The sequence below is a fragment of the Eptesicus fuscus genome, chromosome 12 (assembly GCF_027574615.1).
Source record: "Eptesicus fuscus isolate TK198812 chromosome 12, DD_ASM_mEF_20220401, whole genome shotgun sequence".
NCBI classification, from domain to species: domain Eukaryota; kingdom Metazoa; phylum Chordata; class Mammalia; order Chiroptera; family Vespertilionidae; genus Eptesicus; species Eptesicus fuscus.
The window spans coordinates 27,487,162-27,506,349 of record NC_072484.1 but is presented as its reverse complement, the minus strand read 5'-3'; the positions used below and the strand labels follow the sequence as shown (position 1 = coordinate 27,506,349).

Sequence of the window (19,188 nt, the reverse complement as noted above, 5' to 3'; positions counted from 1 at the left end):
CACTTCCCACTCCTTCCACAATCCATCCTTGAGCCAGAGTTCCTGAGAGAGTAAGGGGCACTACTGGAATTTGGGGACAGTATGATTCTTGGTTTATGGAATTATCTTCTACATCAGTGATTTTCAACCTTTTTCATCCCGTGGCACACATAAACTAATAACTAAAATTCTGCAGAACACCAAAAAATACATTTTTTGCCAATCTGACCAAAAAATTGTATAATTTGGATTCATTTACACCAGACAACTATTGCTGTGTTGACTGTTGTCATTTTTATATTTGACAATCTCAGGGAAAAGAGGTCAGTGCTCCTGACTAAAATAGTCAGGTATTGCATGTTTTAAAAATTCTCCTGGCATGCCGGTTGAAAGTCACTATTCTACATTGTAGGATATTTATATCCATTATTTTGTAAAATTTTGTAATTGTAAATTTTCTTTTGGTGGCCTACTTTATTATTAAAACAAACAAACAAAAGACTTAGCTCAGGGCTTGGCAAATAGTACTTGCCTAACAAATGGTACTGCTGTTAGAGAGCCAAGGATGGGTCACTAAATGCAAGTAGCACTTTCAATCACTGACACAAAAACATCCCCAGTCTCTCCCTAGAATAGATATTATAGTCCCAAACTGAGAACCCTACAAGTCAGGGCTATATCAACAGGTAGAATAGGTGGGGCTTGAACATAGCTGTAAGAATGCAACAATGAGCAGGAACTGGCTAAGTTATCAAAGATCCATCCTTCTGTCTACATTTAGTGCATTAGGAAAAGAGAAGCAATTAGCTTTATTTGCTGGTGAAGAAACAGTGATGTCCAAAAGGCCACACCAGACACATGATTAAAGAGATGGCTTTGTAGTTGGCAGTAATGCAAATTTCAAAAGGAAATCAAAGACTGAAATGAGCTGGAGGCAGGTTCAAAAGAACTGACTGAAGCAGTGAATGATTCAACCCATATTGTTATTGGCTCTTTGGAAAGAGATTGGGGGGAAGGGGGGTGTCTTTGAAGATGAATTGCAGTCTGCTTGACATTTGCAAGAAAAATAGAGAAGACAGGCTAATTTTTTTTGGTTCTTTTGGACACTGAGTTTAGGACACCTAATTTCAAAAATTAAATATACTAATGAAACTCTGATGAAAATTTAAAATTCCGCATATCAAAGTTGTTGACCAGTTACTTAGTAAGTACATGCTATGCTCCATGGAATGTTCTGTATAGATGTCTGCCTTGGGTGGGCAGTTTCAGGAACTCTCCAACTTTCCCAGTGTTACTATGGAGCATCTCCTTCTCTCTTTCATTCTTCCCACTGACAACTAAACACAACACATGATTTACAACCAGATCTTTTTGCTATAAAGAACATGATCGGGACCACTTGATGGGGGCTAGGATTAGATGGCAGTAATGTTGTCCCTCTTAATTTCCTGATTTTGATGGTTGCATTGGGGTTATGTAGAAGAATGTCCTTGCTGGTAGGAAAATCAGGGTGGGCATCAGTTTGGCAACTTTCAAATAATTAATGAGAAAAAGTTATTTGTATTGTACTTGCAAGTTTTCTATGAGATTGAAATCATTTCAAGAAAAAAATTAAAACAAACCTCTGGAGAGTAATTATAAAATTTCTTTTGGTGGCTTACTTTATTATTAAAACAAACAAAAAACAAACAAACAAAAGACTTAGCTCAGGGCTTGGCAAATAGTACTCGCCTAACAAATGGTACTGCTGTTAGAGAGCCAAGGGGAGTGGGGAAGGGGTCCTGCTAGGCAGGGTGAGGGGTCCCTACCCATCTGCTTCCACACAGATGATTGGTCTGGGGGCCATAAGGCAGGACAACAGGGGCTGAGAGATTGAACCTGCAACCCAAGTACGTGCCCTTGACTGGGAATCAAACCCAAACCCTTTGGTGTATGGGCCAACACTCTACCACTGAGCCACACCGGCCAGGATACAGATATTTTTATTATAACTATTAATTGAGTAAGTGGTTGGGGAGTGGGTGTGTAGAATTAAAACTAGTAATTAATTACAGCATATATTAGAGCAAAAAAGGGAAAATATATTATTTTGATTTAAAGTATAGAAGTTTAAAGCATAAAGCTGGTGGCTGTATAAGGAATTCAGCAACTTACAAATTATTTGTTTAAAATCTTTTCTAAAAAAAATGATACGAAAGTTCTTTGTTTCAAAAGACTTAAGAGATTCCTATGTTAAGAATTAGGGTGCCCAGAGAGGTACAGAAAGTTAGATTAAGAACTAGGATTTGGCTCCAATTCTGGTTACTTACTGTCTATTATTAAATCTCTTAGTGTATTTGTTACTCCTCCTTTAAAAAGCAAAAAGGTGGTTTTAATTTAGAGATAAAGAGTCTTTGGGATTATAGTAGGGAGTAAATAAAGAAATATCTGAGCTGTGTGAATGCCCAGAACTGTCTGCATTGGGGGTCTGCACTGTGTTTGTGCAGTGCATCCCTTTGGCATCTGGTGGAGTCCATGAATGCAGAATAAAGGTTTTAACTGCATGAAGTAAAACATATAAGCTTACCAAGGGAAAACACTGAAATGTAGCTATTAAAATACGTAAAGAACAAAATGTGTGATATTATAATGAATATGTGTTTTTTAAATTAATGTTTAAATAATAAGATCTAGTGTCAGGACTAATAACTGTGGTGATTTCATAGTAGTGACCTTAGTCTACTTGGGCTGCCATAATAAAATACCGTAAACTGGATGGCTTAAACAAAAGAAATTATTTTCTCACAGTTCTGGACACTGGAAGTCCGAGGTCAGGGAACCAGCATGGTCATGTGTGGTGAGGACTCTCTCCCTGGCTTGGAGAAGGCCGCCTTCTTGTTGTGTCCTCAATGGCCTTTCCTCAGTTCCTGCACATGAAGAGAGAGAGGGGAGAGAGAAAGAAAAAAAGAGAGAGATCTTCCTCCTCTTAGAAGGCCACCAATCTTTTATGATTGAGGCCCCACCTTTATGACCTCAATTAACCTTAGTAACCTCCTAAAAGGCCCATCTCCTTTAAGGATTAGGACTGTAACATATGAATTTTGGAGAAACACAGTTCGGTCCATAGCATAGTGATGGGCATACGTGATATTTCAAAACATGTTCAACAAACTATAATGTGATATAAAAATAGCTGTGATCTACTAGTGATAAAGTCACAGGTATTGCTGCTAATGGGTTTATTGCCTACATTCATCATGGAAGGAAATGCTTGATTTTAGGTAGAGATTAGTGAAAATAAAGATAGGATATTTTTCCCATCCAAGTTCACAGCCACTTTGAACTTCTTTTCAAGAACCCCTGAAACATGTTCTTGTTTTGGGCAAACAAGTGGCATACCCCCAGGATGGTGGGAACAGAATCAGAAATCATCTGATTCTGCCCATTGTCCGTTACCCGGGAGCAATAAGTGTGTTGAGTTAAAAAGAGACATCACCTACTTTGGGCTGGCTTTCTGATATTTTTGAGTAAGTGTTTGAGTATTGGGATGTGTTTGTCTTACAGACAGCGGTCACTTAAATACTACACCAAGTGATTCCTGGGCCTCTGAGAACTTCTGGCTCGACCCTTCTGTGAATGGCCAACCAGAGACCAAGACAGAGGATGAGGAACTTCGGAAATCCCTGGATAGACTCTATGAGATGTTTGGCCACCCACAACCAGCCTCTCGAAACCCACTCTCTGCATCTGTCTGCCAGTGCCTGTCTCAGAAAATCCACGAACTGCAGGGCCAGGAGAGCCAGAAGTACGCCCTCCGCAGTTTTCAAATGGCCCGGGTCATTTTCAACCGGGATGGCTGCTCATTGTTACAGAGGTATTCCAGGGACGCCCGGTTCTACCCTCTGGGAGAAGGAAGTCAGTCTCTGGATGACGAAAAGCCGACCCCAGGACTTTCCAAAGACATTATTCGTTTCCTCTTACAGCAGAATGTGATGGAAGACCCATAACTGGTGCCTGGTGGCCAGAGCAGGCTGGCTGGATCTGGAGGGCAGCCCTGGGGCTGACGCTGTCAGTGCACCACCCAGGTCCCCTCAGGTCTGTCTTGCCAGCTTTGTGCCACGCCCCCAGTTAAGTGCTCTGCAGCCAACAGCTGGCATCTGTGACCAAGTATTAGAGGCTGGGTCAGCCCAAGTAGAGAGCCATCGATGCCTGGGAATTTTACAGCCCCCATGGCCACACGCCCTCCTACCTTTCCCTTTGGCCAGAGGCCAGTGACAGACTGGTTTGGGAGTTCAGAAAGCCCAGCTTCCTTGTCTCAAAGGAAGACATGCTCTGTGGCATAATTTACTCTTTGGAGCTCCACTCGGAATCAGGCCGATGCTGTCCCTCCATTCATGCACCTATTGGTGCCACCTGTGAGCCTTTCCTCAATAAATCGCTTGTAGTTGAATCCTTGACTCAGAGTCTGCTTCTGGGAGAACCAGACCTAAGGGAACAGGCTAGCATCAGGTGAATTTTTTTGAAGGGAATAAAACTATGCTGAACCAAGTAAAGAATTATACCATGTCGTAAAACTGTGACCACGCGATTGAGCGCGTATGTTCCAGAAGAATACAAAGATTTAAATACGCTTCCAAAAAAGTGCATCGCATCTTAGTCAGACCCTTGCCTCTCCAAATCCAGAACTGCCTATTTTATAGCACCACCTGGGAGAGGAAGGGGCATGTGGACCTCCTAAAATAACAGCTAGGATTCACAAATTAAAAAAAAAAAATAAAGTCTCTTCATCTCCACACACCCAGGTATGCGCAAGCTCAGTTATGATAGGCTGGGTAGGCCGGTGGCCTCGTCAGCTTGTGGTGGGAGAGAGAGAGGAATCCTTTGCCCAGGTGCACTCCTTCCTCTGGTGGTTTCTGCCTTCTGCCTGCCGCCAGCACCTCTGCCACTTTCTGAATGGTCGACCCCCTCACCCCTACCCTGTCCTGACTTCACCAGGGAGTGGCTTTACCTTTGCTTTTTAGATTATTTTTTAAATTTATCTCTTAGTTATAGTTAACATACAATATTATATTATTTCAGGCATATAACAGTAATTAGACATTTATGTACCTTTTTTAAACATATTTTTTTTATTGATTTCAGAGAGGGAGAGAGAGATAGAAACATCAATGATGAGAGGGAGTCATTGATTGGCTGCCTCCTGCTTGCCCCCTACTGGGGATTGAGCTCGAAACCCGGGCATGTGCCCTTGACTGAAACTGAACCTGGGACCCTTCAGTCCACAGGCCAACGCTCTATCCACTGAGCCACACCAGCGAGGGCAACATTTATGTACCTTGTGAAGTGATCCCGCAATAAGTGTGATACCCATCTGACATCATACAATATTATTGACTATATTCCTTGTGGCTTTAAATCTCCGATGCAGGCTTGTGCTGGCAGGTGCTCTGCTTCATGACTGTCCTGAACCCCCATTTGAGAGTTCAGTTGGTAGATGACGTCACCTGGCACTAAGCTCCCTGCAACTGTCATTGGAAGCCTCGCAGTAATCCTTACCTAGACAGTTCGCCAAACAAATTGCAGTGACAGGAAAGGGTTATATCAGTTGTTTCGGGGGGACCAAGAAGAGAAGCTGGCAATGCTGTGCAGTTAGATTTGGAGAAACTTCTGATGAAATTTAATTGGCATAAGATCCCCTAAGCTTTCCGTATTAAGCAACTAGATCAGCCTAACCATGTACATTCAGAGTGAATGTGTCCTTGCAGGCAGGTTCCTTGGGGACTCTTGGATGGAGACAGAAGGCTTTTAAAGGTCAGGAAGGTCAGACATAAGAAACATTTCAGACGTAAGAAACAGTTCCACATTGACGTGCAGAGGCACCATGGGAAGGAGACCTAAGTGGTAGGAAACAGGAAATGAACAGGCCTCTGAGAGACTTGGAAAAACAAGCCTCCCAATTTTCCTCCGACCAGCAGTCTTCCTCCATGGGCCTCTCCTATTCAACTGGTCCCCACATAGTCATGAAACCAATGGGACTTACAATAGAAAATCTACAGCTTTAATTTGAAGGTCATCCTAGTTTTATTGTTTTTTAATGTGAAGCAAATTAATAGATGCCCTTGAAGAATGCTGTAGTTCTCAGTATCATGCAGTCACTGAAATATTGGAGATTAGTTTCCATGGCTACCAACAGAAAGAAGCTGACTTATTTTATACTGTTTTTATTTTTTTCTTTCATAATTGAGATTTTATTGTTTGTTTTGAGGATCAGTACACAGACATATCAATTTGTACACAATTCTTAGCATACATACCAAAAATGTAAAGTCATGTAGTTGTGATTCTTTCCTAAACAGTTATTTCAGTGACTTTCCAGCTTAAAATTTAGAGGCTAACTTTCCTTAATAGAGTATCAAGTACCAATATCTTCAAATGTTGATATGCTGTTACATCAAAGTCCCACTAATTCACAATTTAATATCATATATACTACATAATTAAATTTTCAATCTTTCACAGCATACTAACAAAGTTACTAGGAAAACTGGACTACCACCAAAGATATTACAGATGCACAGAATTCTGACAGGGAGAGCCAAAATCAAGGAGTGGTTTTCTTTAGGAAACAATTCTACCAAAAACATGTAAATCAAAGTAATTTAAAATGTTCAAGACATAGCAAACACATGACTGACTCCAAAATGCCATTTAGTATGCTTTGTATTATCCTATCTAATACAGACAGAATATGCAAATTGATTGTCACTCCACGACAAAGATGGTGGCGCCCACAGCCAATAAGGAGGGAATATGCTAATTGACGTGACAAAGATGGCAGCAGCCAGGCCAGGACACTTGTGTTGTTGCCATGGCGACGGTGACGGTGACAGCGCAGGCACGGAGCGGCCGGGGCGGGGCGGGGCGGGGCGGGACACCTGCTTTGAGTGGGGGCTGGGGGTGGAGGGAGCTACAGGAGGGTGGTAGGGCCGGAGCCAAGGCAGAAGGCAGTGGCCAGAGGGAAGGCCTGGGTCCCGGGTGCCGGAGGGAAGCCAGTGCTGGCAGCCAGGGGAAGGAAGGCCTATTCTTGCACGAATCTTCGTGCATTGGGCCTCTAGTAGGATATAAAAACTAACCCCATCTATGGAATGTTAAGCTGACACCCAAGACAATCAAAGTCTCTCATATTTAATATCCCACTATTTTCTGGTTGTACCAAAAATAAACAACCAGCAAATGATTTCACCACTTAAAAAAAGCATTTATACTTTTTAAAAAATGGGATGAGATGGAATTCCTTTCTTCTTAAAAATGTTTCTAGAGCTACTAAAAAACTTGCATTTACAAAATAGTTGATAAAAATATTCCTCTGGATTGTATAAGAAGGGAGACAGGGACCACTGATAAGACATGGTGTATGACATTAATCAGACTTGTCTTCTTTTTCTCCTGCTTCATCTGAAGTTGGACTCTCCTCATTTTTAGTTTCTCTGTTTTCCGCAGGTAGATCTTCTTTAGATTCCTGGTCAGCCACTTCCGCCTGCTTTCCCTTTGCTCCCCTTTTCCCTTTCCTTTGCACTTTTTTGTCTGCAGATTTATCCTTTCCTGCCGCCTTTTTGGGCTTCGTTTCCACTTTTGCAGGAGCTGTTTTGGCTGACAACCTGGTCGACCTCCTCTTGGGCTCCTCCTTGGCTGCCCCCTCCACAGACCTGACCTTCTCTTGGGCATCGTGGCGGCGGGCTGGGCGTGTGCTGGGTGCCTGAGGGCTTGGGCACCCCTAAGTGTCTGGGTGAACTTGGGCTGCCAGGCCGCTGCCCAGTCTCCCGCCGCCCAAGCTGCTCTTTTATACTGTTTTTAAAGAACAAAATATATAAGCTATTTGAATCTCCATACCCGGAGGCAGCAGCTTCTCTTGGGCAGTGAGATTTCAGTATCAATAATTTTGTTAATTTCATCAGTGCTATGGGCTCTCAGCCAGCAGTTAGACTCTAAAAGCAGAGAATTAACAAGTCTAAAAGCCAGAAGCACCTGATGGTAAAAAAAAAAAAAAAAAAAAGGAGTGTGGCCTGTTTGTATCTGAGTAAGTGCTTGTGACAGGTCAGAACAAGATATCTGATTCCCTGCAATCTCGTGCCTTAATTTGATCTTCGTGGGGTCAGGATGGCATTTTCCATTTATCTCTGTTTACCTTCAATAAAGACTAAGAGGAAACGGCATTGAGGCTCTGGCCTTTGGCATTATTATCTATTTCTGCCCTACACATCACTCACTGACATATTATCATCCTGCCAAGGTTCTGACTGGCCTGTGATACCACCTGTGGCCCTTTGGTCTTGGGGAGGATGGATTTGCTTGCAGTAACTCCAAAGACAAGAACTGCTGCCATGTTTTAACTTCATGAAACTATTATTCACTTCATTAGTCTATTTCTTTGCTTGACCTATGTAAGGGCACATGTAATGGATTTTTTAAAGTTATGTTTTTTTATTTATTTCCGAGAGAAAGGGAGTGGGATAGAGAGATAGAAACATCAATGATGAGAGAGAATTATTGATCAGCTGCCTCCTGCATGCCTCCCACTGGGGATTCAGCCCCAAACCCCTGTATGTGTCCTGACCAGGAATCAAACCATGACCTCCAGTTTCATGGGTCCACACTCAACCACTGAGCCATACTGGTCAGGCCACATGTAATAGATCTTATTAACCCAAAACAACACAGTAATACTTTCAAAACTTTAAAGCTTACTTGGAAAACTTTTTATTGGATTACAATAATCTTGTAGAAAGAGTTTATAAGTAAACATCTTGATGATTTTCATAAACTGAACCCACCTGTGCAATCAACAGCTATGAACAGCTAGTCCCCTTCTGAGTGGAAATTTTCATCTGGAAAACTGAGGAGACTGGTTTGCTCAGACCAGTGTTTCTCAAACTGCTGGTAGTACACAAAATAATGTACATGCACAAACAATGTTTATTTTCAGTGTGATCTATTCAGTTCAATATATTAGAGAAATATAACTACTATGTCTAATCTGTTCTTTTTCAGATATTACATAGGATAAGCCTAATATAAATATTTAAAATATAAAACTGAATTGAATTACTGAAAGTGTTAAGTTAATAATAGCTCAGGTGACATATAGATGTGTCAAAAATTATAAAAGTGGTATACTGGAAATGACTGAAATTCAGAATACAATGGATTAGATAAGCTATTCTATCTTGTAGTCTCCCACCATCTCTCTCCTGGAATACTGTGAGAAACTTCCATCAAGTGAACCCACATCTATATTTGCCTCTCTTTACCTTGCACCCATAGTGCAAATCTTTTTAAAAAGCAAAGCATGCATGAATGGCCAGAAGATTAAAAAGCAATGTCTAGCCTTATGAAATATGAAAACATTTTAACTCTACAATAATTAAAGCAGCCATAAAACAGAAAAGAAAAAGAGTTCAGTCCATAAATAGATATGAATGCAAGAGGAAATTGAGTATATGATGAAGCTAGCATTTCAAATGCATAATGAAAAGATGAAGTTTTTTAGCAAATGGTCTATTCCTTTCTTTCTTGTTTTTTTTTTTGTTTTTTTTTGTTTGTTTGTTTGTTTTTTGCAAATGGTCTTAAAGTAACTGGCTTCCCACACTGGAGGGGAGAATAAAAAAGCCTGACTCCTCACCTCACTCCTGATATCAAAATGAATTGTAGATGCTCTGGGGTAACCAAGGATGAGATGGTAGTGCCTGGGTGGGCGCTTGAGGCTGGGTGGTCCGAGAAAGACTGAAGACGTAGCCTTTGAGCCGAGAGCTGCAGGATTCACAAGAACCAGCTGCACAAAGGCTGGAGTGGAGCATCAGGAAGAGGAACGAGCATTTGTAGAGTTGGTGCGAAACTCAGCCTGAAACGAGCTCAAACTGGACAGAAGGAAGTCCATGTTTGGAGCACAGCATGCAGGGGCAGACTAGCAGGTGAATTTCAGAAGCAGGCAAGGGCCTTTTAAGCCAGGGCGAGGAATTTGAATTTTATTCTAAAGACCATGGGAAATGATTTCTGGGTTTTAAGCAATAGAATAAGAAAATATTCATGGAAATTTAGTATGTGTTAAGGATAACATTTCAAAACACTCGTAAAGTTTGAATTCCTAAACAGTCAATCAACAGATCCTCATATCACACTATACACAAACACAGATTCCAGATGGATTAAAGATCTAAATGTAAAAAATAAGACTATAAGAGTTGCAGATGACACTATTGGTGTTTTAATCATCTTTTCCTCCCTCTATTTCCATTCTCTCAGGTCACGTTGCAATGGTGCCTCCCTCCACTTTCTTCTCCAGGGGAACATACATCACTCTCCCTATGGGTCAGAGAACTCAATGTTCCCTACAAGTTCACATTCAGAGAAAGAACATGCTATGGTGATCCAAACAACAGCCCTCTGGGAGAAATGATTCTTTAGTCCAAGAAGCTTGTGGACCAGACTCAGGCATGTTTGCCTGTTTGCAACCCACTGGCCTTATTCTCTCATTGCTTTTTGAGAAACATTGGCCCGAGCAAACCATTTCTACATCTTTTCTTACATGTTTTCTTCCTCTTGCCATTGCTGTCACCTGCTCCAAGCTTTTATCTTCTGAAAGCCCTCCTCAAGGTTCTCCCTGTTGCCAGCCTCTCTCACACACTGGTCTTCCTAAATCCAGTCAGTACTGGATCCCATCCCATCCCCCACAGAAACTTCCCAAGCTCCTTAACACCCACAGGGTGAAGCACAGACCCGGTCCACACTATTCTAACCTGGCTGTCCTGCCCTCTCCTCAGTCCTAGAACCTTATATCCAAGCTCTATGGCCTCCAAAACATTCCATCCTTTCTCCAGCCCCCACGGCTCTGCTCTACTAATGTATGCTTTAATCCTACACAGCAGGGCCATCCTCTATAAACATGTGTCCATCTTCCTTCCAATAGACAGAGCGCTTATCTTCCCCAGGCTCGGCACAGAACAGTGCTGGGCAACACTGATCATGAGCTTGTTCTGCAGTCACGTCTCCTGTTCAGCCTCCTGGTGGAGCCAGCTTGACAAGTTCTTTCTCTTTCCTGTAACCGAAGCCATGAATTTTAAGCCAGGAGCAAGGGGTGGGGATGGGAGGTGGATTGGTACCTTCTGAGAGACATCATGGCAAAAGCAAGAGTCCAATTGTAGGTGTCAGAGGCAACAACTCGGCCATTAACAAGTGGGATGTTCAGTGAGGCTCATATAATCCCTCTGGGCCTCATTTCCTTCTGCAAAATGAGGACATTAGCAAAGCTCCGAGTCTCCCTCAGGCTCAAACATTCTGTGCAAATCTCCATGAGGGCGGATTCAGGAAACTGATTTTCCAATTGATTGAGCCGTGTGGCGTTATTGCATAGAGAATTAAACTACTGTTCATCACAATTCATTTCCTGAGTTTAGCCCATCAGCCAATGTTTATTAAGTACCATTTACTCTGCAGTACCCTGGATTAAGTGGTGTGGAGACACAGAAGTGGTACCTCACAGGATCCTTGGCCTCAAAGAGTTTATTACATAAGCAGAATTTATTATATAATAAAAGCTCACCAAGCTCATGATCCAGCAAGTTACTTTCTGTTTGTTTACCCACCTAAGACTTCTGTAAAGTTTTACTTGAACCATTACATAAAATCCCTGTGTGAACTATGTATTCTATGTGTCATTTCTATATTATTTTATTCAAAACACACACACACACATACATTTTATGTTTAGATATAAATATATGCATTGAAAATGTGTATATTTAAAATATCTCCATGGACAGGCTGAGTTTTTTGTTTTTTTTTTTTTTTTTACTTTTTAATAAACCAAAGGATGTGGATTTTAAAACTTTCATAAAAGTAGAGAGAATTGTGCTACCTACCCATTACCTAGGTTCAACAGCAATCAGCTTTCTGCCATTCTTGTTATCATTCCCCTCTCCTCTTTGTGTGTGTGTTAAAGCATAGCTTCTTCAGTGATCAGTAGTGAAGGACCCTTATTTAGTTTCCAATCAGTTATGGACCAATGCCAACACACAACTCACCATGCAAGTTCAACAGTGCCCATTAACAAATAAGGTTGATTGATGAATGGATAGATGGTGGGTAGATGGATATTTAAGAGCTAATGGTAGATGTTAATGGTAAAATCTGGTGGTGATGCAGGTCTTATTTGTAAATTTTTATCAAGTTTTTGCATATTTGACATTTTTCATAATAAAATGTTGGGGAAATATATGCAGGATAGGTTTTAAGTGTATTAAATATCTACCCACATACATTTATAACTTGAAATTTTAAATTACCACAAACGTTCCTAAGACAATCCCTTTTCTTAATAGAAAACATACTTGAAATATAAAAGATAACTTTTTTGGCTCTTAAGAGGTAGAACTAATTAAATAACCAACAGATCATTAAAGAATATTTCCAAATTGCTCTGGGAGATATGACTATAGAGTCATGGTTCCTACCTTCAAATAACTTAAATTTAAGTTGGGAAAATTATTTTCATATTGATCTGTCTAGATATTTATTTCATAACTGATATCTAACCTATGTCATCTGCATCATTAACATCTACAGCTTCCAGCCCAGATAATAAAATTGACATTTATACCATCTACATTATATCAAGTAGATAATGAGACCTGGTGCATGAATTTGTGCATAGGTGGGGGCCGGCCAGCCTGCCCCAATTGGGGCCGATCGGCCCAGGCTGGCCTGGGAGAGGGGCCACGGGTGGTTGGCCAGCTGGCCCTGCCCCCTGGTCGAACTCCTGGTTGAACTTCCGGTCGAGGGGACAATTTGCATATTAGCCTTTTATTACATAGAATGTCATCAATATCTATGTTTAGAGCTATATGATTGTATGCACTCTTCAATCATCTACACCTGGACATTGGCAACATCCAGAAACATTTTTTATTATCACAACTTGCGGTGCAGAGAGTGCCCTTGGCATCTAGGAAAATGCACAGGATGGCCTCTGACAGCAAAGAATTATCTAGCCCAAATTATCAATAGTGCTGAGATTGAGAAACCCTAATCAATATCATGTACATCATCTGCATCCATGTTTACAACTATGCCATGCACATCTGCTTCTATATTGATATCTACTTACATCTGTATTTAGATCTACATCATCTACATTTGCCTTTACATCTGTGTCACCGACAGCTACATCTACAACAAATGCAGGATCTACATCAACCACATCATCTACTTCACCATGTCCATCATCTACATTACATCTACATCTACCTGAATATCTAATTAGCAGCTCAGAGCATGTGTGTTACATCAGAATGAGTGGTCTATTTAATATAAAATTAAATTTTAATTCTTCCCTCATCTGACCATAACAATTCTGATCATCCAATTCCAGTGTATTTGGGGGTGTGGGAGGGTGGTCCCCTCATCACCAAACAATTCTTAGACATCAGCTGGGTGTCCTACAATTCAACTCAATTCTGACACTATCTACCTGGAGATAGCATCAGATCCTGTAGGTAGAGGGCTCCGTCCCATCACCTCCTCTGCCCTCCACTTCAGAAATCAATCCCAAACCCAGGTTGTTACCTTTGCTTCTGACCAACTGGCTATAAATCAAAGGTTCGCACAACCCCCTTCATAGGTTTGATTAAGGTGCTGGAGTGACTCACAGAACTCAGGGGGCCGTTTATTCACTAGATTGCCAATTTATTACAAAGGAAATGAATCAACAGCCAGATGAAGAGATACATATCGCAAGGTACCAAACAAAGGAGATTCTGTCTTCATGGAGCCTGGGCCCTGGCATGGTGGCAGGTGGATGCATTCTGGTTCACCAACCTGGAAGCTCCCCAAATGCCCTCCTCTTGGGTGTTTAGGGAGGCTCCATTGCATAGGCCTGGCTGATTTAATCAACAATTTTCAACGGGAGTGCCACAAGAACTTTTGAGACATGCAATAACTGACCATTTGGTCAGGGGCACTGACCTCTTTCCCCTTAGATTGTCAGATTAAAAAAGACAACAGCCAACACAAGAGCTGTCAGCGTGAATGAGTCAAGATTATGCCTATGTTTTGGTGTGCCAAAGAATTTCAGTAATTAGTTTGTGTGCCATAAGGTAAAAAATGCTGAAAATCTCTGGATTAAATCACTGGCCATTGGTGATTTATTCAACCTCCAGCCCCTCTCCCCTCCCCGGAGGTCAGGTGGATGGGACTAAAAGTTCCAAACCTCCAATCACATGGTTGCTTCCTCTGGCAACCAGTCCCCATTTTTGGTGCTTTCTAAAAGTCACCCTCTTAACATAAATTCAGGTGTGATTGAAAGGGGTCTGTTGTGAATATCAAGACGCCTTCATCGCTCTTTAGAAATTTGACGGGTTTTAGGAGCTCTGTGCCAGAAACGGGGACAAAGACCAAATACATATTTGTTATAAATCATAATATCACAAGCCACATACACAAATGTTCGTTACATCAGAACGAGGAGTACATTTAATCTAAAGTGAATATTTAATTGTAATTCTCCCCTCCTCTGGCCACATCCAAAAATGTGAGTGGAACAGAGATTGACCACTGCTAATCACACTCCCTAAAGTGTAAGAGGATGAGCTTTTTCGTTCTGACTTCCAAGGACATGAATTGAAGTGAGAAGTTAAGCCTGGGCCTGATGAATTTCATTCATGCCCTGTCTTTGCTGGCCAGCCTCCCGGAACCAGAAAGCAGGCCCAATTATCTCTGATATGGTGATAAAAATAATTTATTCTCAGAGAAGCAATCACTGTTCTTTGAGAGCTTGATGTGGTTTGATCACATCTTGTTCCATCTGAACTGGGCTGGGCTGGAAAACACGCAGTTGACACGTGCTGTTGTGGTTTTGCCCTGGGTTCTTTGGGCCTCACAGTAGTTAACAAGACCTGTGATTCCAGACCAAACAGCAGCTCAGGTTGCCACATTCATTGAAGCCTCCTTAAGCATATGAGCTGACTTCTCGGCCAAGACAAAGGTACCATGATGATTCTTGATGAAATTGAGAACATGGGAGATAAGACAAAATAAGAGCAAATCCCTGCGGCTTCTTCAGCCTGTGACATTTACTAAATAACTTCGCTTCCCTGTAGGAACTGTGCCTCTTAGAGACCAGTATTTTTCTTGCAGGAAAAAGACTGGCCCTAGGCAAAGTTTCAAAGCAGACTCTCATTCATTGCGGTGTTTCTAAATTCTCAAAAAATATGCATCTTTGGGACTTGGAAGTGAAACATCAGAAATTCTTTACTCATTATTATGGATTTATTAAAATATTTTCAAGAAATAAGAAATAACAGTTTAGTAGTATTTATAAAGAACTGTACCCTATAGCAGATATCCAAATGTAAAATTCCAGCGGACATGGTTTTGAATAATTTAACATTCAAATCTAACCTCGCAAGTTTAACGGCATTACACACAAAAAATCACAATTTAAAATCATTAATTAATGAACTTATTTTGCTTCCAAAAGTTATTTTTTGGAACATCACGCTTAGGATCTGCATAAAGTATGTCATAAAAAGTTATAAAGTTATTTATATTTATTTTGTTTGGGAGAATGCCTTGCTATACAGGACCATGAACATATCCTTACAACATGGCAACAGCTACAAGCCACACAGACCAGTCCCTGTGTGACATCTGTGGCCAGCTCCTGTCTTGGTCCCAGAAACCTTCCCTCACCCTTCAACTCTGCTGCTAGCCTTTCCTGATCTTGCTTATTAATGGATCCCTCGGTGGATTCCTTTATTTTTTTAATTTTTATTTATTTATTTTGTTGTTGTTGTTAATCCTTGCCCAAGGATCTTTTTTTTTTTTTCATTGACTTTTCAAGAGAGTGGAAGGGAGGGAGAGAGCAGAGAATCGTTACGTGTGTGTATGCCACTCTGCCTCTTATACACTCTTTGTTTCCTTTCTTTCTGTACATCCCCACAGTCAAAACAGTGTTCAGAGGATCACAATAAAGCACTGAATAATTATGCAAGCAAATTGCTCCAGCTTTTGGCGATGTTGTCTATCCATTTCACGGAGTCCTTGGGTGAATTCAGGAATGGGGGTAATTTAGGTTCACCTTTCTGTGACTAAACCATTTCCCTTTAGGTCACTCCCATCACCCCTGGCTGCTCTGAGCTTTCTTTAATCTTTCTCTGGGCTTTAGATTCAGTGGGGTTTTTTGGATGCCCCTTTACTTCATCTGCTTCTAAGCTAGAAGCTGCCCCTTATTCCAATAGACTCGAGCCTGATGAATCCTGAGGTTTCTGCTTTAGTCTGCAGGACCTGAGGTACCACTTTGCCCATTGGGTCATATCTTGCAAAGGTACTTTCTCCTTTCCTAAGTTAGCTATGAATTCTGCATCCACTGTACTTATGGGAAGAAGTGCCAAATCTACTAAGTTTTCCAATATCTCTCTTCATACCTGATAGAATACCAGGTTTGTCTGCTAAAAGACAAAAATATTTGAGTTGAGACTGTCTCATCCATTGGTAATTTACAATTTAAACAGTACCATGTTGCCCGACCGACATGGCTCAGTGATTGAGCATGGACCTATGAACCAGGAGGTCACAGTTCGATTCCTGGTCAATGCACATGCCCCCAGGTTGCAGGCTCGATCCCCAGTGTGGGGTATGCAGGAGGCAGCTGATCAATGATTCTCTCTCATCATTGATGTTTCTATCTCTCTCTCCCTTTCCCTTCCTTCTGAAATCAATAAAAATATATTTAAAAAATAAACAGTACCATGTTTGTCTGGCAGTGTTGTATTAGTTGGTGTTCTTCTCTCAGCTTTGTGAGTGAATGTAAAAGAAAGGAAAGGCAGCAAGGGGAGATGGAGAAAGAAACAGAGAGCAATCCATTAATAAAACTGATGAGAAGTGGCCTACTTACATATATATCTTTGTTACCCACATCAAAAATATGGGCCATGACATCTTGGGAGGTTTCAGGCTATGCATATTTACTTAACAATAATGGCTCCTCCAGGACCATTATGGATTATTGGGAAATAAAATACTCATAGTGTAAAACTGAAATTAGCCTACAGAGTTTTCCTGGAGTTTACATCTACGAATACATTTTTGTTGAGGAGAGGCCTGCCTGGAAGTTATGCTCTAATGTTCACCTAAATAATTAAAAAGTCAGCAGCAGCAGAATACCTCCTTTCAGAGAAGAGGGAGCTTACTGTCCACCAGCTCTTTCAGAATCACAGAGGCAGAACCAAGTTACATTTCATTACTCCCGAGGATGACACACAGAGAAAGGCCAGGGGAGTTCAGCGGGCAGAACACAGGAGGGAGATCTCAAAACAACCAGCAGTGCACTGCTTCTGATTCCCAGTATCAGCCATATCGATCTGAACATGCTGTGATTTCAAGGTCATGACCACAATTTCTGGCTTGGTACTGGAAATTCCACAAATGGAAATACATATTTTGGAATGAGACCAAATTTCAAAATTTTCTATGAAGAGTGCCATCAAGAGAAGGCTGAAAATGGAGAAAGAGGCTGTGGGTATCAAAGCATCAGAGATGGAGAAAAGTTACTACTAAGAGGTGAAAGGAACCCAACAGAACAGGATGCAGGTCCCGACATCTCTGCTACCCACTGCTTGGCACAAGGGCTGAAGAAGGGGAGGGCCACACCACCTGCGTGCCTCTGCCAGGTACCACTCAAGTCCCCAACAGTCACCCCCAGGTTCCCTCCTGCTTCTGGGCTTGGAGGAATCCCAAAGCTCCTCCAATCTTTTTCATTAGTCCTATTGTATGGGCTGTGATTTTTCTCCTTCAATCTGAAACTATCTGCTTTTACCCTTTGAGATTCCTTATGATTTCTGTCCCAGAGTATTCCCTCTCATATTGCAGCACTCATATATGTAAGCATTTTTCTTTTCTTTTTCTTAATTTTTAGTGAGAGGAGAGGAGAGAGAGAGAGAGAGAGAGAGAGAGAGAGAGAGAGAGAGAGAGAAACATGGACATGAGAGTAAAACATTGATTGGGTGCCTCCTGCAGGTTCCCTGACCGGGGACTGAACCTGCAACCTGGGTATGTTCCCTGACTGGGAATCAAACCCACCACTTTTTGGTGCATGGGACGATGCTCCAAACAAATGAGCCATACCAGCCAGGACTGCAGGCATTTTTCAATCCTATATTACACATATGCCAGTTGAACATGCTGAACTTGGAAGGTAACACTCAGGAGACAACTTCATCTTCTCTCATAACTGCTTTCCAGCATGTTCTGACAAATCTCCCTGATCCTTAAACAGTATCTGAAGCAGAGATGCCAGCTTTTTATTCACTCTGGACCATTACAACAGTTCACACTTTTATTTTTCACCCAATTCAAAGCTCCTCCAACTCCCAGATGCTGTCTGACCTCGAACCAGTCATGGGGAAGGTGGAAGGGGTGGCTAATTCTGCCCATTCTTTTGCTCCCTTGTTTCTTTCTTACCTCCATCTCCTCCCCCTCCCCGCTGCACCCCTAGCTCCTTCTAGTTTGGAAGAAGGTCAAGGATCAGAGAAAACAGAGGAGGGATCAGAGGTCATCACTGCCAGTGTCCTCTGCCATCCTCTCCTGAATAGCATATGCCCTCTGTCAGGCATACCTCTAGGTTCTGGCTTGCCCTTTCACAGGAGACCTTTGCCAGTTCTTCAGAGTTCTCCATGCCAACCTCCTCACCCCACCAATCCCTGACAAGGGTGATGCTGTCTGGTCTCTCACAAAGCCGCTCAGCTACCATCGTCAGTCAGTACATTCAAGGGGTCCACTTGCTCCATCAAGAAGGGACCTTTTCGGATAACTTGAGACTAGTAACATTCCATGGAGTCCCACTTGGCCCAGGGGAAAACTCTGGACGTGGGGACACTCCAGCTGCTGTCTTCTCTGCTCATTGCAGGCTGCTCCAGCTGACCTCCCACCCACCTCCACCTTCTTCACTTAACCCTCCAACCCTTGGGGATACAAATTAAGTTGCCCAATGGACTCCTTCCTACTTTCCTCTAGTACAGTGGTTCTCAACCTTTCTAATGCCGTGACCCTTTAATACAGTTCCTCATGTTGTGGTGACCCCCAACCATAAAATTATTTTCGTTGCTACTTCATAACTGTAATTTTGCTACTGTTAACTACATCAGCGGTTCTCAACCTATGGGTCATGACCCACAGGTTGAG

At 41.9% G+C, this 19,188-nt stretch overlaps 2 protein-coding genes across 4 annotated transcripts in view; one reads left to right on the top strand and one right to left on the bottom strand.

Moving 5' to 3' along the window:
- Positions 1–4,402, top strand: part of SHLD1 (shieldin complex subunit 1) — a 95,145-nt gene extending 90,743 nt beyond the window's left edge. For all 3 annotated transcript variants that reach the window (XM_054724450.1, XM_054724451.1, XM_054724452.1), the window contains exon 3: positions 3,523–4,402. In XM_054724450.1, coding sequence (XP_054580425.1) covers positions 3,523–3,965 — 443 coding nt within the window. In that variant the 3' untranslated portion in view covers positions 3,966–4,402. The remainder of the gene's footprint in view (positions 1–3,522) is intronic.
- A 2,976-nt stretch (positions 4,403–7,378) lies between these two features.
- Positions 7,379–18,757, bottom strand: LOC103285852 (non-histone chromosomal protein HMG-14-like). Its single transcript, XM_054724264.1, has 2 exons — positions 18,623–18,757; positions 7,379–7,714 (listed from the first exon to the last, which is right to left on the bottom strand). The coding sequence occupies exons 1-2, from the start codon at positions 18,755–18,757 to the stop codon at positions 7,379–7,381; spliced, it is 471 nt and encodes a 156-aa protein (XP_054580239.1).
- Positions 18,758–19,188: the final 431 nt, after the last annotated feature.

Excerpts from the sequence above, each read along its gene's own strand:
- LOC103285852 (XM_054724264.1), bottom strand. The coding sequence starts at position 18,757 with ATGGTAGCTGAGCGGCTTTGTGAGAGACCAGACAGCATCACCCTTGTC. Across the intron at positions 7,715-18,622 it reads GGGCAAGCCAGAACCTAGAG|GCACCCAGCACACGCCCAGC; the intron begins GTATGCCTGACA and ends CCAAGCCCTCAG.